The sequence below is a fragment of the Phacochoerus africanus genome, chromosome 3 (genome assembly GCF_016906955.1).
Source record: "Phacochoerus africanus isolate WHEZ1 chromosome 3, ROS_Pafr_v1, whole genome shotgun sequence".
NCBI lineage: Eukaryota > Metazoa > Chordata > Mammalia > Artiodactyla > Suidae > Phacochoerus > Phacochoerus africanus.
This window is the reverse complement of record NC_062546.1, coordinates 65,224,866-65,241,034: the sequence shown is the minus strand read 5'-3', so window position 1 is coordinate 65,241,034 and position 16,169 is coordinate 65,224,866. Positions and strand designations below refer to the sequence as shown.

The 16,169-nt window shown below is 34.2% G+C and overlaps 1 protein-coding gene across 7 annotated transcripts in view; it reads left to right on the top strand.

Moving 5' to 3' along the window:
• Positions 1 to 14,659, top strand: part of RIF1 (replication timing regulatory factor 1) — a 58,077-nt gene extending 43,418 nt beyond the window's left edge. For 3 of the 7 annotated variants that reach the window (XM_047771948.1, XM_047771949.1, XM_047771952.1), the window contains 11 exons: positions 1,126 to 1,245; positions 2,200 to 2,351; positions 3,001 to 3,081; positions 3,158 to 3,212; positions 3,877 to 7,110; positions 9,340 to 9,486; positions 9,772 to 9,849; positions 9,939 to 10,054; positions 10,612 to 10,765; positions 12,949 to 13,057; positions 13,517 to 14,659. In XM_047771948.1, coding sequence (XP_047627904.1) covers positions 1,126 to 1,245; positions 2,200 to 2,351; positions 3,001 to 3,081; positions 3,158 to 3,212; positions 3,877 to 7,110; positions 9,340 to 9,486; positions 9,772 to 9,849; positions 9,939 to 10,054; positions 10,612 to 10,765; positions 12,949 to 13,057; positions 13,517 to 13,731 — 4,461 coding nt within the window. In that variant the 3' untranslated portion in view covers positions 13,732 to 14,659. Of the gene's footprint in view, positions 1 to 1,125; positions 1,246 to 2,199; positions 2,352 to 3,000; positions 3,082 to 3,157; positions 3,213 to 3,876; positions 7,111 to 9,339; positions 9,487 to 9,771; positions 9,850 to 9,938; positions 10,055 to 10,611; positions 10,766 to 12,948; positions 13,058 to 13,516 lie in introns of those variants that run through there. The other 4 variants (XM_047771951.1, XM_047771950.1, XR_007133940.1 and 1 more) reach the window with 4 other exon arrangements.
• The last annotated feature ends 1,510 nt before the right edge of the window (positions 14,660 to 16,169 follow it).

The following is a 16,169-nucleotide window of genomic DNA, read 5'->3' as shown; positions in this document are numbered from 1 at the left end:
AGGCAATGCTGGATTGTTAACCCACTGAGCGAGGCCAGGGATCCAAAGCATATCCTCATAGATATGTTAGTCAGATTGGTTTCTGCTGAGCCACAACAGGAACTCCTCATTTCTAATTTTAGTCACATTCCTCTGTCAGGGAAACACATCTTTGGTAATTACATTACCCATTTGGACCAAGGTTACTTTGGTTAGTAATAATTGATTACTATCTAAAGATTAAGGAGTAAAGATGCAAGTGATATATACCCATGAGGTAGAACACTCTTAGGCAGCTTTTTCTTATTCAACAATAAATGAAGTTTAAGTGTTTCTTGTTTTGAAACTTAACAAGAAAAAGTGTCATAGCTACCTAAGTGTTGTGTTTAGTTTTGGTTTTGGGATAGAGTAAAAACTCTCATCCAGATAATTTTGTAGACTTGTGAATACTTATTCAGTGTAATTTGGCCTGATAAAGCCATGTATTCTTTTGGGAAGGACCTGGTAGTTAATATTTTCTGTCATGTTCATTTTATGGTTTAAAGTATTATGGCTTTTTCTTTTTGAAAAATTTACAGTTTTAAGTATTTGAGTTCAGTAATTTGATTTGTTTTTGTAGTATTTGGTGTGTCTTTTTTTGGGGGGAGGGCCCTTTTATGGCCACACCTGTGGCACATGGAAGTTCCCAGGCTAGGGATTGAATCATAGCTACAGCTACCAGCCTATACCACAGCCACAGCAGTGGGCAGCTCTGAGCCGCATCTGCAACCTACATCACACCTCACAGCAACGCCAGATCCTTAACCCACTGAACAAGGCCAGGGATTGAACCTGTGTCCTCATGGATACTAGTTGGGTCTGTTACCACTCAGCCAAGACGGGAACTCCATTTTTGGTGTATCTTTTTAGAATTTATAAAATTAAATGATGCAAAATAGGTATTGCTGTATATGTTGGAGGCACCAAATCTGCTGTTGCATTAGACAGTGACTTCCTTTTGTTTGACATTCTTTTCTTTAATCTTAGTAGATTTAAACAATACAAAGGAAATTTGAAATGAATATTCATTACACTGGAATTATCAAATGTGAAAAATAAAAAGGAATATGCTGCACTTAATGAAATTGCTTTGTTTTTACAAAACAGACAGAAAATTCACAATTAAATATGAAGATAAGTGGTATGGAAAGAAAATCAAGTGGAAAAAGAGATTCTTTTTTGGCACAAACAAAGGATGCAAAAGAAAGTATGAAACCAGTAGCTAAAGTATGTTTTTCCAAAGTGTATTTCATAGAACTGTTAAAACGTATGATAGCTTGAGAACATAAAACTTCTACTTAGAAGAAAAAGCTGTTAAAGACTAAATAAAAGATGGGGTTGTAGGGAAGTAATAAGAGTTTGGCCTAGAAAGATGGCGTGGAAATCTAGCTTTGCTTCTTAGTAAAGTTAATTCTGCATAATACTTAACATCATTTAGTATAGTTATGCTAGGCAGCAGCCACCTTGAGATGAACTAAAACTAGATATGAATAACTATAATATAGGTAGCATAAAAGCAGAATATTTTAGAACTTCTATTATTGAATAGAAAATGAATGCCTAGGCATGACATTTCTAGTAGCCTGAAGTCTCAAACTAAATGTCTAGTAGCTAGTAGACAGTTAAATGATTTTCAGACAGTGCTTTTTCTTCTGTGATCTCCAATGAAGTGGTAATCTAGAATTTTGAGACCATGCCCTGGCAAAATGAAAGTAAAGTGTTATTTAATAATAACTTTGACATAGTCTTGTAGCAGCTGTAAAGTAGAATGATAACAACTATACTGAAATTGTGTAGAAATTATAATACCAATATTATTGGTATGTAGGGCATATTATTTTGGCAACTTTTACTCAATTTGACTAGCTTGTGCTTCAGCTTAACAGATGCTTATATACTCTTCTGCTAAACCACTTGATTTCTGTTTCTGGAAAATGTGTTTGGCCATACTTTTTTGGTAAGCACAGAGTTGCCTAGTTTTTGAAGAGGTATAGTAATTTTTATTTGCTGATTATTTAACAGAGGCAAAATGAAAGTGAGGGACATTGTAGTAATTGTTATTAACCAGGAGTATTGTATGGGTTTGAACTTCAAATTTCTTAGTCATTATCAAAAACCTTTATTAGAATCCTGGAAGAGGAATTGAAAATTCAAATACACATTTACTTTTTCAATTCACAGTCGAAACTAGAATCTTCAACTCCAAAATCAAAGAGTGAAGTGCTTTTGGAAGAAGAAACGTCTACTGACTTCGTGTTTATACCTCCAGAAGGAAAAGAAACAAAGGAAAGAATACTAACTGAACACCAGAAAGAAGTACTCAAAGCAAAGAGGTTTGTAGTACCTTTTTCTTGAATTGAGTATTCTGTATTTACATTTAGATTTCATGCAGCAAACTATAATTTTGTGATTAGAGCTAAGGTACTAAGTTATACTTTTTTTTTTTTCTTTGGTCTTTTTAGGGCCGTACCCATGGCATTATGGAGGTTCCCAGGCTAGGGGTCTAATCGGAGCTGTAGCCAGCCACCAGCCTACGCCAGAGCCACAGCAACGCCAGATCCGAGCTGTGTCTGTGACCTACACCACAGCTCACAGCAACGCTGGATGTTTAACCCACTAAGTGAGGTCAGGGATCAAACCCTCAACCTCATGGTTCCTAGTCGGATTCGTTTCTATTGTGCCACAACAGCAACACCTATTTATACTATATTTTAAATGCCAAAAAGATAGACTATACATAACTGTATTTGATAATGTGTAAGGCTACCTTATGTTACACTAGATGTTTCTAGATTGAATTCCTTTATTGAGATATGGAGGAAAAGGTAGGGAAGATGATTTCATGGAAAATCTGGAACATAAGCACCTGAGCCTTGGTATTATATTATTCTTAAAATGTAACTAGATACAAAATTGTAAGTTTAATTTCTAATTGTAGGAATATCAGAGTTTGAAGTTACTTATAAAAAATATCTTTTTCAGGTGTGATATTCCTGCCATGTATAATAATCTGGATGTTTCACAAGATACTTTATTTTCTCAATATAGTCAGGAAGAATCTATGTAAGTATGGAAGTTGTTGAAGCAAGTGGTTTTCTAATTTTTAATAATCGTATTCTAATTTATGTACTTATTTCAGGGAAATTCCTACTCTAACTGAAAAATCAAAGGAAGACTCCAAGATGATATTTAAGGTATATTGGTGTTTCATATTTTGGTGTTTTTTTTTTTTTTTAAGAACACCCTTCCATTATGGTGTTCTTATATTAATGATTTATTATATACTCTCTTAACTCTGCTTAGCAGACTGACAAAATTGTCGTCATTGTGTGTATGGGTGTATGTTTATGTTCATGTGGTTTTTTGTTTGTTGTTTTGGGTTGGGTGTTTTTGGGTTTTTTTTTTTTTTTGTCTTTTTAGGTCCTTACCCAGGGCATATGGAGGTTCCCAGGCTAGGCATCAAAATTGGAGCTGTAGCTACCGGCCTACGTCACAGCCATAGCAATGTGGGATCTGTGCCATCTGAGCTGCGTCTGCGACCCACACCACACATCACAGCAATGCTGGATCTTTAACCCACTCAGCAAGGCCAGGGATGAACCTGGGTCCTCCTGGATACTAGTCAAGTTCATTAACTGCTGAGCCACGATGGGAACTCCTGTTGATGTGTGTTTAAATGTATTTGGCTTTATTGAATACTTAAAATTGGAAACAAATTAATGGGCATCTACCACCACATTTGGAATATTTGCAAAATATGGAAAGTCTTTGAATTGCTAAAGTTTTACACACAAATAGCCCCAGAAAGTCAGACACTTTTGCTGGTTAATCTATATGTATATGTACGTTTCTGTGCAGGAGGAGCAAAAGGAGAGTGACACTGTCATTCCTCAACTTGTTGTGGAAAACCGTGGCATGGATGAACATCTTGAAAAGGCCACCTTTTCGAATAATGAGAATGGTTCTGTTGAGGAAACTAGTTCAGAAATACTGAGCAGTAATGATGATGCCAGAGGAAAGACTTTAGTTATACGGAAGAAAACAACAACTGAATGTGAATCTAGTACAAAAAATACTTTTGTTGTCAGCAGTAACTCAGTTTCTAATGTCACCATTCCTGGAAATCCCCCACAGCCCACAAGTCGAAGACAGTCCTTTATTACTTTGGAGAAGTTTGATGGTTCAGAAAATAGACCTTTTAGTCCATCCCCATTAAATAATATGTCATCAACTGTTACAGTGAAAAATAGCCAGGAAGGCACAACTAAGACAGATAATCCATCAAAAGCAAAGAAAGTGGTTCTTTTACAATCTGACTCTGAAAAAATAGTGCATGGGATTAAGAGATCAGGCCGAAAATCAAGTAAGTCTGAACCAACAGGGAATAAAAAATCTAAGCCCTTAATGAGATCTGATCAGGAGAAAAGTTCTCGGGAATCCTTTGATGGCATGGTAGCCTTAGAAAATAATCCATCTGGTTTGCTTAATGAAACAGAATGTGTGTTAGATAATCAGGTTCATCTCTCTGATTCTACAGTGGAGTATGAGGATACAACGCTTAAACCAACAGTAGAAAATGCCATATTATTAGAAAGCAGTACTGTAGAAGACAAAAGCTTAGAAATTAATTTGGAATCCAAAGAAAATACACCCCCAGCAATAACAACAGCAGATCAAACAGTAAATGAGGATAGTCATGTTCCAGTAACTTCAAATCAAAAAACGCTTAGACGATCTTTAAGGAGACGTTCAGAAACAACAGAGCCAGCCACTGATAGCCAAGATAAAGAAAATAATCATCAAAAAAGGGAGAGACGAAAGGAAGAAGAAAAGACTCTGCAGAAGAGTCCATTGCATGTGAAAGATGATGTTTTACCTAAGCAAAAACTGATTTCTGAACAAACTGTACAGGAAAATTTAATTGAGAAAGGAAATAATTTACATGAGAAGACTTTAGGGGAAACTAGTGCTAATGTTGAAATTGATGAAAATAGAAGAAAGCCAGACCTTGAGAATACTAAATCTGAGGGAGGTGGTACCCAGGACATTACAGATAAATCCTCTGAGAAACCAGTAAGAGGACGAACACGGTATCAAACAAGAAGAGCATCACAGGGTTTACTTTCCAGTATTGAGAATTCAGAATCTGACAGTTCAGAGGCAAAAGAAGAAGGCTCTAAAAAGAAAAGATCTGGAAAATGGAAAAACAAAAGCAGCGACAGTGTTGACATTGAAGATCAAGAAGAGAAAATGGTAAGACAGGAATCTATAAAAGTGGAAAATCAGACCCATGATTATGAAATGAATTCCGAAGTAGACAAAGACATAAAATCTCAGATCTGTGAAAAAGATGACATTGATATTATAACTCTTCAAGATTCTACAGTATCTTCAGATTTACTTCAAGTTTCTGATGATGTATCAAATGAGGGAAAAAGTAAAACTTACAGATGTGCAGAGCATTCCTTTTCAAATCCTCCTGTACCAGAATCAAATCTAAGGACTAGAAATGCCAATAAGAGATTACAAAAGCGAGATTCTATAGAAAATAGTGTGGGGGAATCCTCAAAAACAGGGACATCAGATATTTCTTTGCTTTCTGAAAAAACTCTCCAAACACTTGAATGTCAACATAAGAGAAGTAGGAGGGTGCGGAGATCTAAAGGTTGTGATTGCTGTGGAGAAAAATCACAACCTCAGGAAAAGTCATTCATTGGGTTAAAGAATATAGAAAATTTTGATGTGAGGGTCAGTGAAACAAAGGCAGATGTGCAGACCCCTGTAACTATATCAGAACCTTCTAAAGCTGATCTGCACTCTGAGGTAAAACTTTCAGATGAGCATCATAGTGTGAATTTTCATTTGGATCTCAAGGAGGAGAATGATACTATTAATGATTCTTCAATTATTTCTGAAAGTGAGTTTAAAGAAAATATTCAAGACTCTTTTCCTTCTGAAATGGTAAATCTTAATGAAGAAACTTGTGATAGGACTACTGAGGAAGCAGTGTCTCTTGAAAGCCAGGAACCATCTAATAAAAGATGTAAAACTGTTGGTCCATGTTTAGATGATTCCAAAGATACTTCACTGGAATGTTTTACTTTGGAGACCAAAGAAGAAAAGCCAGCAGAGGCTACCCCAGAAAAGGAATTGAGTGTAGAGAACATTGTTAATGCTGAAGAAAATGAATGTAAAGTAAAAGAATTGAATCAAGAAGTAGATGATGCTATGGAATTGGATGTAGAAAGTGATAAATCTGAGGTTAGCTTCTTTGAACAAAAAAGTGATATTTCAAAGGAAGGGCTAATAGAGGATATCAGTGAAGGAAAGGACACCTCTGAAGCACATGTAGCTGAGGAAATGAATGCTGACGAAGCAATAACTGAGGAATTTAATTCAGATGTGGGTCATTCTGATAGTACCACATCTGTGAAAGTGAGAACTCAGATAGAGTTTTCTGAACAGATAGCAGTTGGGAAACTAGACAGAGGAAGTGATGAATCTGACCCAGTCTCATCTGAAGAAATGAATGCTGAAACGGAAAATTGTGAAGAAACAGTGATTGGTGAGGTGACTGCTGAAACTGACCACATCAATGAAACAGAGGATGAGGACTTCACTTCCCAAGCCTCTAAGCCTGTAGAAGCCGAAACAAAGGGGTTGAATGTGGAAATGGACAGCTTTGTTCCTGACACACTAGAGATGAGCACTGAAGAGGGGAAAGTTGACCCTAATAAAACTGAAACAAATGTTGAACTTAATAAATTTGACAAAACCGAATTAAATGACAGTCACATGGTAGTGAGAAATGATGGAATTTTACAGGAAGTTCACCATACTTCAGAGAAAGTGGAGGAGACACCACAGTCTCTGACTTCTGAAACAGCTGTCTCTGAACTGATATCAGAAGATAATAATACATCTCCTCAGAAATTAAAGGATCTTGATCCTTTACTCATGTCAACAAATGACAGTCCTAGTGGCATGCAGACACGCTGTGTCTGGTCCCCTTTGGCTTCTCCATCCACCAGCATTTTAAAGAGAGGACTAAAAAGACCCCAAGAAGATGAGATCTCATCACCTGTTCATAAGGTATGGGAATTGGGGCTGAATATTAATGAGTCCATGCTTAATTGGAATATTTTGGCTGTATGGTGACACCTAGTGAGTATTTACCATGTTGGCTAGCAAAAAGGGCAGGTAGAAGGGAAGGTACTGATAAAGAAGACTGATGCCCTTTATGTAATTCCTTTGTTTCAGGATACTAAGCTAAAGATCTTTATATAACCATCACCATTGCTCACCTTTTGTAAAACTGATAATCTCTCTTGGTGGTGTGTGTGTTTTTGTTTTTTGGTTTTTGTTTTTGTTTTTTGTGTTTTTTTTTTTTTTTGGTCTTCAAACCATAATACATGAGGAAACATTTAGAAACTGATAAAGGAGCATTAGTTATCACTTACTGTCTACTAGGGTATTATGTTGTCTGTTTCACATTTAGGTATATAAACTTAATTTTCAGACCTTGTCTAATGAAAAAGATAATCTCTTTAGGCCATGCATGCCTTCATTAATTTCTTCTTTTTTTTCTTTTTTTTTTTGTCTTTTTAGGACCACACCCACAGCATTTGGAGGTTTCCAGGCTAGGGGTCTAATTGGAGCTGTAGCCACTGGTCTGCTCCACAGCCATAGCAGCTCAGGGTAGAAGCCACATACGTGATCTACACCACAGCTCACAGCAACGCCAGGTCCTTAACCCACTGAGCAAGGCCAGGGATTGAACCCAAGTCCTCATAGATGCTAGTCACGTTTGCTAACCACTGAGCCATGACAGGAACTCCTTCATTAATTTCTTGGTACGATTTCATATGTAGTAATTTTGTGTCCTCATCTTTTCCACTAAACTGCAATCCTTTAGTTTTTAAACCTATGACTATGAATATTTATTTGCTTTAAATCCGTGGCCGTAAAACGTGCACATAGTTTGTTGGATATAAATACAATTTAAAAAAGGAAAAGATGCATGTGCTATTACATAGCTTAACTTGTCCTCTCCTAGCAAAGTAGATGTTTTGAAAGAATGGGCATTCCTTAATTTTGAAATTGAACCTGCCATTTACTGTAGAATACATATGTTTATGTATCCAGTTGTGTGTATGTAGATGTAATTATACTGATACTTAGTTTTGCCTTTAGCTGGCACATTGTGAAGATTTCCTCAGGGCACATTGGAAATTATTACATTGAGAATTCAGAGATTAGTTCTTGGGAAGACTTAACACCTCTTTAGGTTTTTTTGGTTTGGTTTGATTAGCTTTTGTTTTGAGGCACTTATTTAAATAAAAATCTTAAGTTTAAATAGGCCAAAGAAGTTCTTGAAAAGTTGGTGAAGATGGAATGCATTTGATGTCTTCAGTATACTATAGAATTTTTTTTTTAATTTTTTTTTGCTTTTTGCTTTTTTAGGGCCACACTTTCGGTATACGGAGGTTCCAAGCTAGGTGTCGTTTCTGAGCTGTAGCTGCTGGCCTGTGCCACAGCAACGCCAGATCCGAGCCACGTTTGCAACCTACATCACAGCTTATGGCAACACCAGATCCTTAACCCACTGAGCAAGGCCAGGGATTGAACCTGTATCCTGGTGAGCCACAACAGGAACTCCCTTTTTCATCTTTTTTTTTTCTTTTGCTCCATAGATTGTTAAAATACAAGTTAACTAGTGATGTTTTGTTTGATAGATAGTAGCTCATGTTTAATTTTTACTGAGGCAGCAGTGCAACATAGTGTAGTTTTCTAAAGCAAGTATATACAAAATCTGCCCAGTCTTTTAGGGGTCAAGCCCAGGAGACATTTATGTACATATTTAATGGTTTAAGTGCCCAGTTGTATACTTATATCAAATAGCTGAATAAGTGAACAAAGAATATAGAAGAGGCCAAAATGACGTCAACCTGGGCTAAAGAAGACGACAGTAGACACCCAATTCCTGTGACTCTGGTACCCTCAAAGAGTTAAGAACAGAGATTGGTAAGATGTACCAGAGGCAAATTAGTACCATTTCTACCTCTGCCTTGTTCTTTACAGCCCATAGTAAGCCTTTACAATAGTAAGTTATCTATAGATAATTGGAATGATCTTTAATCTTGAGTAATATCTGTGAAGACAGTTCCTAGGAAGAACTTAGAACTACGTGCATTTGGCTTCTACTGAAATTACGCTTTTAAACATGCACATTTTATTTTTGGCTAACCTTATGATGAGAATTTACAGTGCTATTTTTAAAAATTTACTTGTGCTAAATAAAAACGTGACCTATGTTTTCAGGTTCGCCGTGTCTCCTTTGCAGATCCAATATACCAAGCAGGATTGGCAGATGACATTGATAGGCGATGCTCTATTATAAGGTGCCATTCTTCAAATAGTTCTTCCATGGTAAAAAGTGCTAAAACTTCACCCACTGCACATTCTAAGGTGAGCTATAGACTTTAAAAAATACACATGCAGACTCAGAATTGGATTGGGTAATTTGTATTTAAGAAACAAAACTACTTGGTTTGGATATTACATGGCAGGTAGCCATGATGAGAGGTGGTAGGAGGCAAAAATTACAAGTAATTAATTCGATAGTAGTATTATTATATTTTAAACATTCTGAAAATTTTAATAAATTATTGTAGTCTTGAGTTGTGAAAATAAAGTTGCAAAATTATAGTTATTTAGGGTTCTGAGTTTTTTTTTCTCCTTTCTTCTGTCTAGCATAATACCACTTCAGCCAAAGGATTTCTGTCCCCAGGATCACGTAGCCCTAAATTTAAGAGCTCAAAGAAGTGTTTAGTAAGAAGTGCTTTAGTTTTCATGCAACTTTATATTTTCATCTTAAGTCAAGTGACCTCTGTTTAACAACTTTTGAAATTTATTCTCAGATTGCAGAAATGGCTAAGGAATCTGTGCCATGCCCAACAGAAAGTGTTTACCCTGCTTTGGTGAACTGTGTAGCACCAGTTGACATCATTTTACCACAGATTACGTCCAACATGTGGTAAGTAGTTATTTAGACTTCTGGCTGATACTTTGAGATGCCACTTAAGAGGAATGTTTAAATGATCAAGGTTCTCATATTTAGGATTGATTTATATATACTTAAACATACTTTTATTTTAGAAATAAATGAAAACAGCTGAGATAGGGCAATAATAGAATAATGTAATGCAACATTGGCCAGTATAATTGTGTACTAAATGTTTGCAAGGTTTTGAATACCTTATTTAATCCTAATATATGCTATAAGGAGTATAATTAGTTCCACTTTATAAAGGTTAATGTACCAAAGTCACATAGCTAATAACTCATAATGTAATAAGTAAAGTATGAGGCATAGTCTATTTCCAGCACTATTGCTTAAGCCAGACATACACATCAGATTCAGATTTTTGTTTTAAAGTAAATTCACATACGCCTGTCCTCAGTGGGCGAGTTGGGTCTATATAAATTCAGTTATGATTGAGCTTAAATCAGAATGTTCAACTGGATAGGCCCTCACAAAGAGAATAAATATAAAACCATATGACATTTTTCCTTATTCTCTTTTCTTTTTAGGGCAAGAGGACTGGGACAACTCATTAGAGCCAAGAATATAAAAACAATTGGTGATTTGAGTACTCTTACAGCGTCTGAAATAAAAACTCTCCCTATCCGTTCTCCAAAAGTGTCTAATGTAAAAAAGGCACTCAGAGTGTATCATGAGCAGCAGGTAAAAACTTAGATGATAGCTATAAATTATGTGTAAATAAATGATCACGCAATGCAATTATAGAAGTTTGCATTTTAACTATTCTTGCTTAACGCTCATTTTATATTGTGCTTTAGCTTCCCTTCCCCAGTAATCGAGTACCTTAGTTTGCTCATTTATTTTGCACTGTTATGTATTGTAATTCTTTATTCTTCAAATTCTGTTTTCCTGATCCCTTAACTCTTTATTTCCTCCAAATTGATTTTGGTTTCATCACTGTTTCTAAATATAAACATTGTACAAAAATCTTGCAGATCTGTAGTTAACCAGTATTTTGATTTTGATATCCAACACAATTGTGACTGATTTTTTTACTTGTTATTCCTTTGAACTTTTAACACATAAATACTTTGGAAATCTTAGGAAATCTTTGGAATCTTAGGAAAGCCAAGATTCTTTTCCCTTATGGAATACATACATGGAAATTTTTGTGTATCATTTCAGAAGGATTTACAGATACTCCTGAAACCCATTCATAAACCTTTACATATTCATTGATACTATGCCAAATTGGGAATAAATGGAAAACAGGATGTTTTTAAGGGTAAAACCAGTGTTCTATTAGAATTTCTGAGACTGGAGTTTGCTACCTACTGAAGGCTTGATATTTTCTTGAAAGTCCTAGTTTTAGTATTTATTTGATCTTTAAAAATATTTGCTAACCAGTTTAAAAAAAAAAAAAAACTGTTAGTGATTTTCAGTCTCATTGATAGAGTTTAAACTGCTTTATTGAGATTACAGCCACATAACCCTAAAATTTACCCACCTAAAGTGCACAATTAAGTAGTTATTTTATTTTTATTTTTAATTTTTAAAAATTTATTTATTTATTTTGTCTTTTTAAAAAGGGCCGCACTTGCAGTTTAAAGAGTTTATACTGCTTTATTGAGATTACAGCCACATAGCCTAAAATTTACCCACCTAAAGTGCACAATTAAGTAGTTATTTTTATTTTTAATTTTTTAAAATTTATTTATTTATTCATTTTGTCTTTTTAAAAAGACAAAATAAATAAATTTTTAAAAATTAAATTTCAGGAGGTTCCCAGGCTAGGGGTCAAATCATAGCTGTAGCCACCGGCCTACACAGCAGCATGGGATCTGAGCCTCATTTGCAACCTACACCACAGCTCCCGGCAATACTGGATCATTAAACCACTGAGCAAGGCCAGGGATTGAACCTGGATTCTCATGGATACTAGTCAGATTCGTTTCTGATGAGCCACTACAGGAACTCTAGTAGTTATTTTAATATGTTCACAAAGTTACACAATTGTTCACCAAGATGTAATTTCAGAACATTTTTGCTCACCCTGAAAAAAAACCCTGTACTCGTTAGCAGTCAGTCCACATTTCCGCCCCAGGCAACCACTAATCTTTGTATAGATTTGCCTAGTGTGGACATTTCCATAAAAGTGGGATCATTAATTTGTACTCTTTTGTGACGTCTTTAACTGAGCATAATATTTTCATGGTTCACAAGTACTTCATTTTTATGGTTAAATAATATCTCCTTGTATGGCTGTGTAATATTTGGTTTTTCCACTTATCACTTGGTAAACATTTGGGTTATTTGGTATAATACTATTCATAACACTATTTTCTATTATGAATATACTGTTAGGTACATTCATATACAGGTTTTTTGTGTGATTCGATGTTTCTGTTTCCTTTGGATGATTACTGGGTCATATGGTAACTCTTAACATTCTAAAATTAGTGTTTTCTCAATCAGCAATCAGCCCTGGGAACACCTTTGAAAATTGTACTCTTTTTAAAAAAGAAGTCTGTGTATTATTTATGCTTAGACATCTCTGGCTTAGATTTGCTTTTCCTGTGTTCCTGAACCTAGAGAATATAATGTAATTTTTCTTGGCTACCATGGTTATTTCTGTACAAGTCCATTAGAAAATGTTTTAAATTCTTTAACCACCTTTTTGAAGAAATACTATGTAATGCCATTTTTTGTGTTGTTAGTAGAACATGGTTTCTTAGCAGTATTACCTAAGCTAATATGTGATGAGCATTGGAACATATTGTGTCAGATTCTTTCCCAGCATTAGTACTCTTAGTCTTGTTAAAAATAACTTAAAATTTGTCGGGTTTTTTTGTTTGTTTGTTTTTACTGGCCTGAATATAATCAAGGTGAAGTCTCGTGGTTTAGAAGAGATTCCAGTTTTTGATATTTCTGAAAAAACAATAAATGGAATGGAAAATAAATCTGTTTCTCCTGATGAAGAAAGACTTGCCTCAGGTATATTTTAGCAAAATGGGATGGTTTTATAACATTAGCCAACTTTCTTGAAGAAATATTTTATGATTTTAGCTTTAATTTGTCCATGCCCTGTGAGTTTGACACATTTTTTTTGTGTGATAGTTACCAAGTACATGAGAAAAAATAACTGATTTCCCATTGTATGTCTTGATGCTTTTTCTCTAATTATCAGTTTTTACTCTGTCAGGGTCTCAAATAAGGATATAAACTGAACATTTCATTCCAATTATATTGTTCATAAAAATGAAGTAGTTGTGATTTCTTTAATGGCACAGAGTAAGCTATCGTAATTTTTCTGTTGCCTTGAGCAGAGGTAATAACTCAGGCTGCACTCTCAATTTGAAATCTAGGCACTTAAACTTTTTACTAACTTAAAAGGAGATATAATTTAAGATTTATCTGGAATAGGTTTAATTATGCTTTCTTTCTTTCTTTTAGATTTAATCGATCCTGTTGCTTTAGAAACTCCATTATCTAAAAACCTTGTGGCACAGATTAGTGCACTCGCTCTTCAGCTGGATTCAGAAGATCTCCATAATTATTCAGGAAGTCAGTTATTTGAAATGCATGAGAAACTTGGTAGCATGGCAAACTGTATAATTAAAAATCTTCAGTCACGTTGGAGGTCACCAGCCCATGAAAATTCTATTTAGTATTTTAAGAAAAATATTGAAGTTTTCTTAAAAAAAAAAAAATTACTAGATTTGTCCATTCATAAAGTAAGTTCTGAAATAACAGCACAATTTCAGACAATGTTTGCAAAGTTAATACCATTTCAAACCCTAAACAATGGCTTGTTAAGTAACTTCAGTTTTGTGAGGTCATTTTTTCCCATGTAATGTAGTTTCTTGGCTGCTAGACAGAGTTTTTCCAAAAATTTAAATATCTTACTAAAATGTGAAAACAAAACTAGAAACAAAAGCATACATTTTATTTCACTTACTCGTGTATATGCTAACATTTCATGTAATATACCTTGTTCTAAGTAAAATTGGAAACTTTTATTTGAACTTTTTGCCGAACTGATAAGGTGTTTATAGTTGATTTCTTTTTCTTTTCTTTTTTTAAGAATTTTTATTTGTTGTACTTGAGGTTTAAGAAATTTGTTCTTGGTAAAATACCCCAAATGAGATCCAAAGGAATTGGAACACTTTTCACAGATGTCACCTTGATTTGGACAACTTTAAAGAAAAAATATCAAAATTTTCAAATTTTTGAGTTAAATATTAAAGCAGAATTTACTAAGATTGCATTCATTTGTGTTAGAAAAGATTTGTGCAGCAGTATATGCCTGTGAAAATATACTCTTATGAGATATATAATATTCTTTTAAAAATGCATGGCTATTTGTACATTATGTATAGATTAAGTCTTTAATTTATAAATTGCAGTCTTCATTAATTGCATGAAAGTTTTCTGCAGCTTCTTGTGAATACCTTTATTATTTTGTTTAATAGAAACTTAATTTTGTATATATTGAATACTGAGATATCAGTACAGACAGTAGAAGTGCTTTGTGGGCTTGCTGCAGATGTTTGTAGGATTCTGTATCTACGAATAAAACAGATAGTTTTGTACTTAGTTAATAGTCTTAGTTAAAACACAAGTTTATTTTCTAAAGTAACCAGAAGGAGTAAAGTTAAAGATATGAGTGTTACATTACAATGTTGCTATTCATTCCCATACCTTTCTTTTTCTTTTGGTTTGGAAGAGGGTACTAGCCACTAGAAAGCATGCCTCTTTACATCTCTTTTTAATGGGGATTTAGCTTGAGTATTTTCATTATAACTTGGACCAGAAGAAATCTAGAGTTTATCTGCTCTTTTCACCTATACCTAAAGCAAACTTGGGAGAAATTTAAAGGTGTTCTTTCAAAATATGTGTTTTAACTACTTTTAAAAAATAAGGTGTATATAATTAAAACATTTGTAAACTTTACCAACTAGTATTAGTGCCTGACTTTCCATATTTGTTTCATCTTTTTAACAGTGAGAATATCTCATTTGTTTTTTGAGTAGAATGAGTGATCTTCTCAGTTTCAGATTTATTCAGAACTAAACTTTGAAAAGGCACACATTCTTCAGCAACTTATAAAAAAGTTTAATCCTTGTGTCTTGGTTAGCTTTATATTCAGAAGGCCCATCACCCAGTCACAGTAAAAAATTGGTGTGTTTTTTTTAATAATCTATTATCATTATATTATAAACAATTGGGGGTCTAAGTTTGCTGTTTATATACTGAGGATGGTTTTAAAAGAAATTCTAGGAACTTTGAACTGAGGACTGTAGGGGAATAACTAATGAAAAAATAGAAAATTTTTAAGCAGAATTATAATTGTGGCTTAAATTGTCTTATCATTTATTTCCCAAGTATTTGTTAGTAAAGAGGTACGTAAGTTTTTAGTGAGCAGGTGTGAATAAGAGGGAGCGTTTATATGTATTGAGAGTAGTCAGAGTTAGCTCATTCTGTCTGTATACCTTAATATTTGTGTGAACTGGACTTGTTTGGAATGAAGTTCTTGGGAAGGTGAAAAGTATAGCAGAAAATGTGACCAAAAATGATTACCATTTACTTAAATCACTGAGTTTGATGTAAGCACAGATATTAATTTAAAAACATTGTGGTTCAACAGGTATGTATTTTAAAATATTATTTGTGGGCAAACTCTAGTTTGCTAAATCTTTGTTGATAAAAGTATATATTTGAGGCACCTTATTTTCAGTATTCTTGCCTTAAATCTTTCTGTGAATTCTTTCCTGAGTGATTCCTAAATGGCAAAAGACATTAATATTCTTTATTCAGCTACACTGTGTATTGTTTCACTATTAAAGTGAAATCATTTTTTTCACATAATTTCTAATGGTTGATAAAACATGGCAAATATTACTAAGAATACTCAAATGTGATCTCTTATGCATTTATAAAGAACATAGTTGCATGCAGAACCATAGTATAATTTTTCACATTTTAAAATGCATTTCATAGGGGATTTAAATTTTCAGTATTTCATTGAGCCTATTATTAAAGATGCTGTGCTGTTTGAACAAGTTTGAAAGCCATTGTTGAAGAATATAGAGTTTGTTTTGCTCTA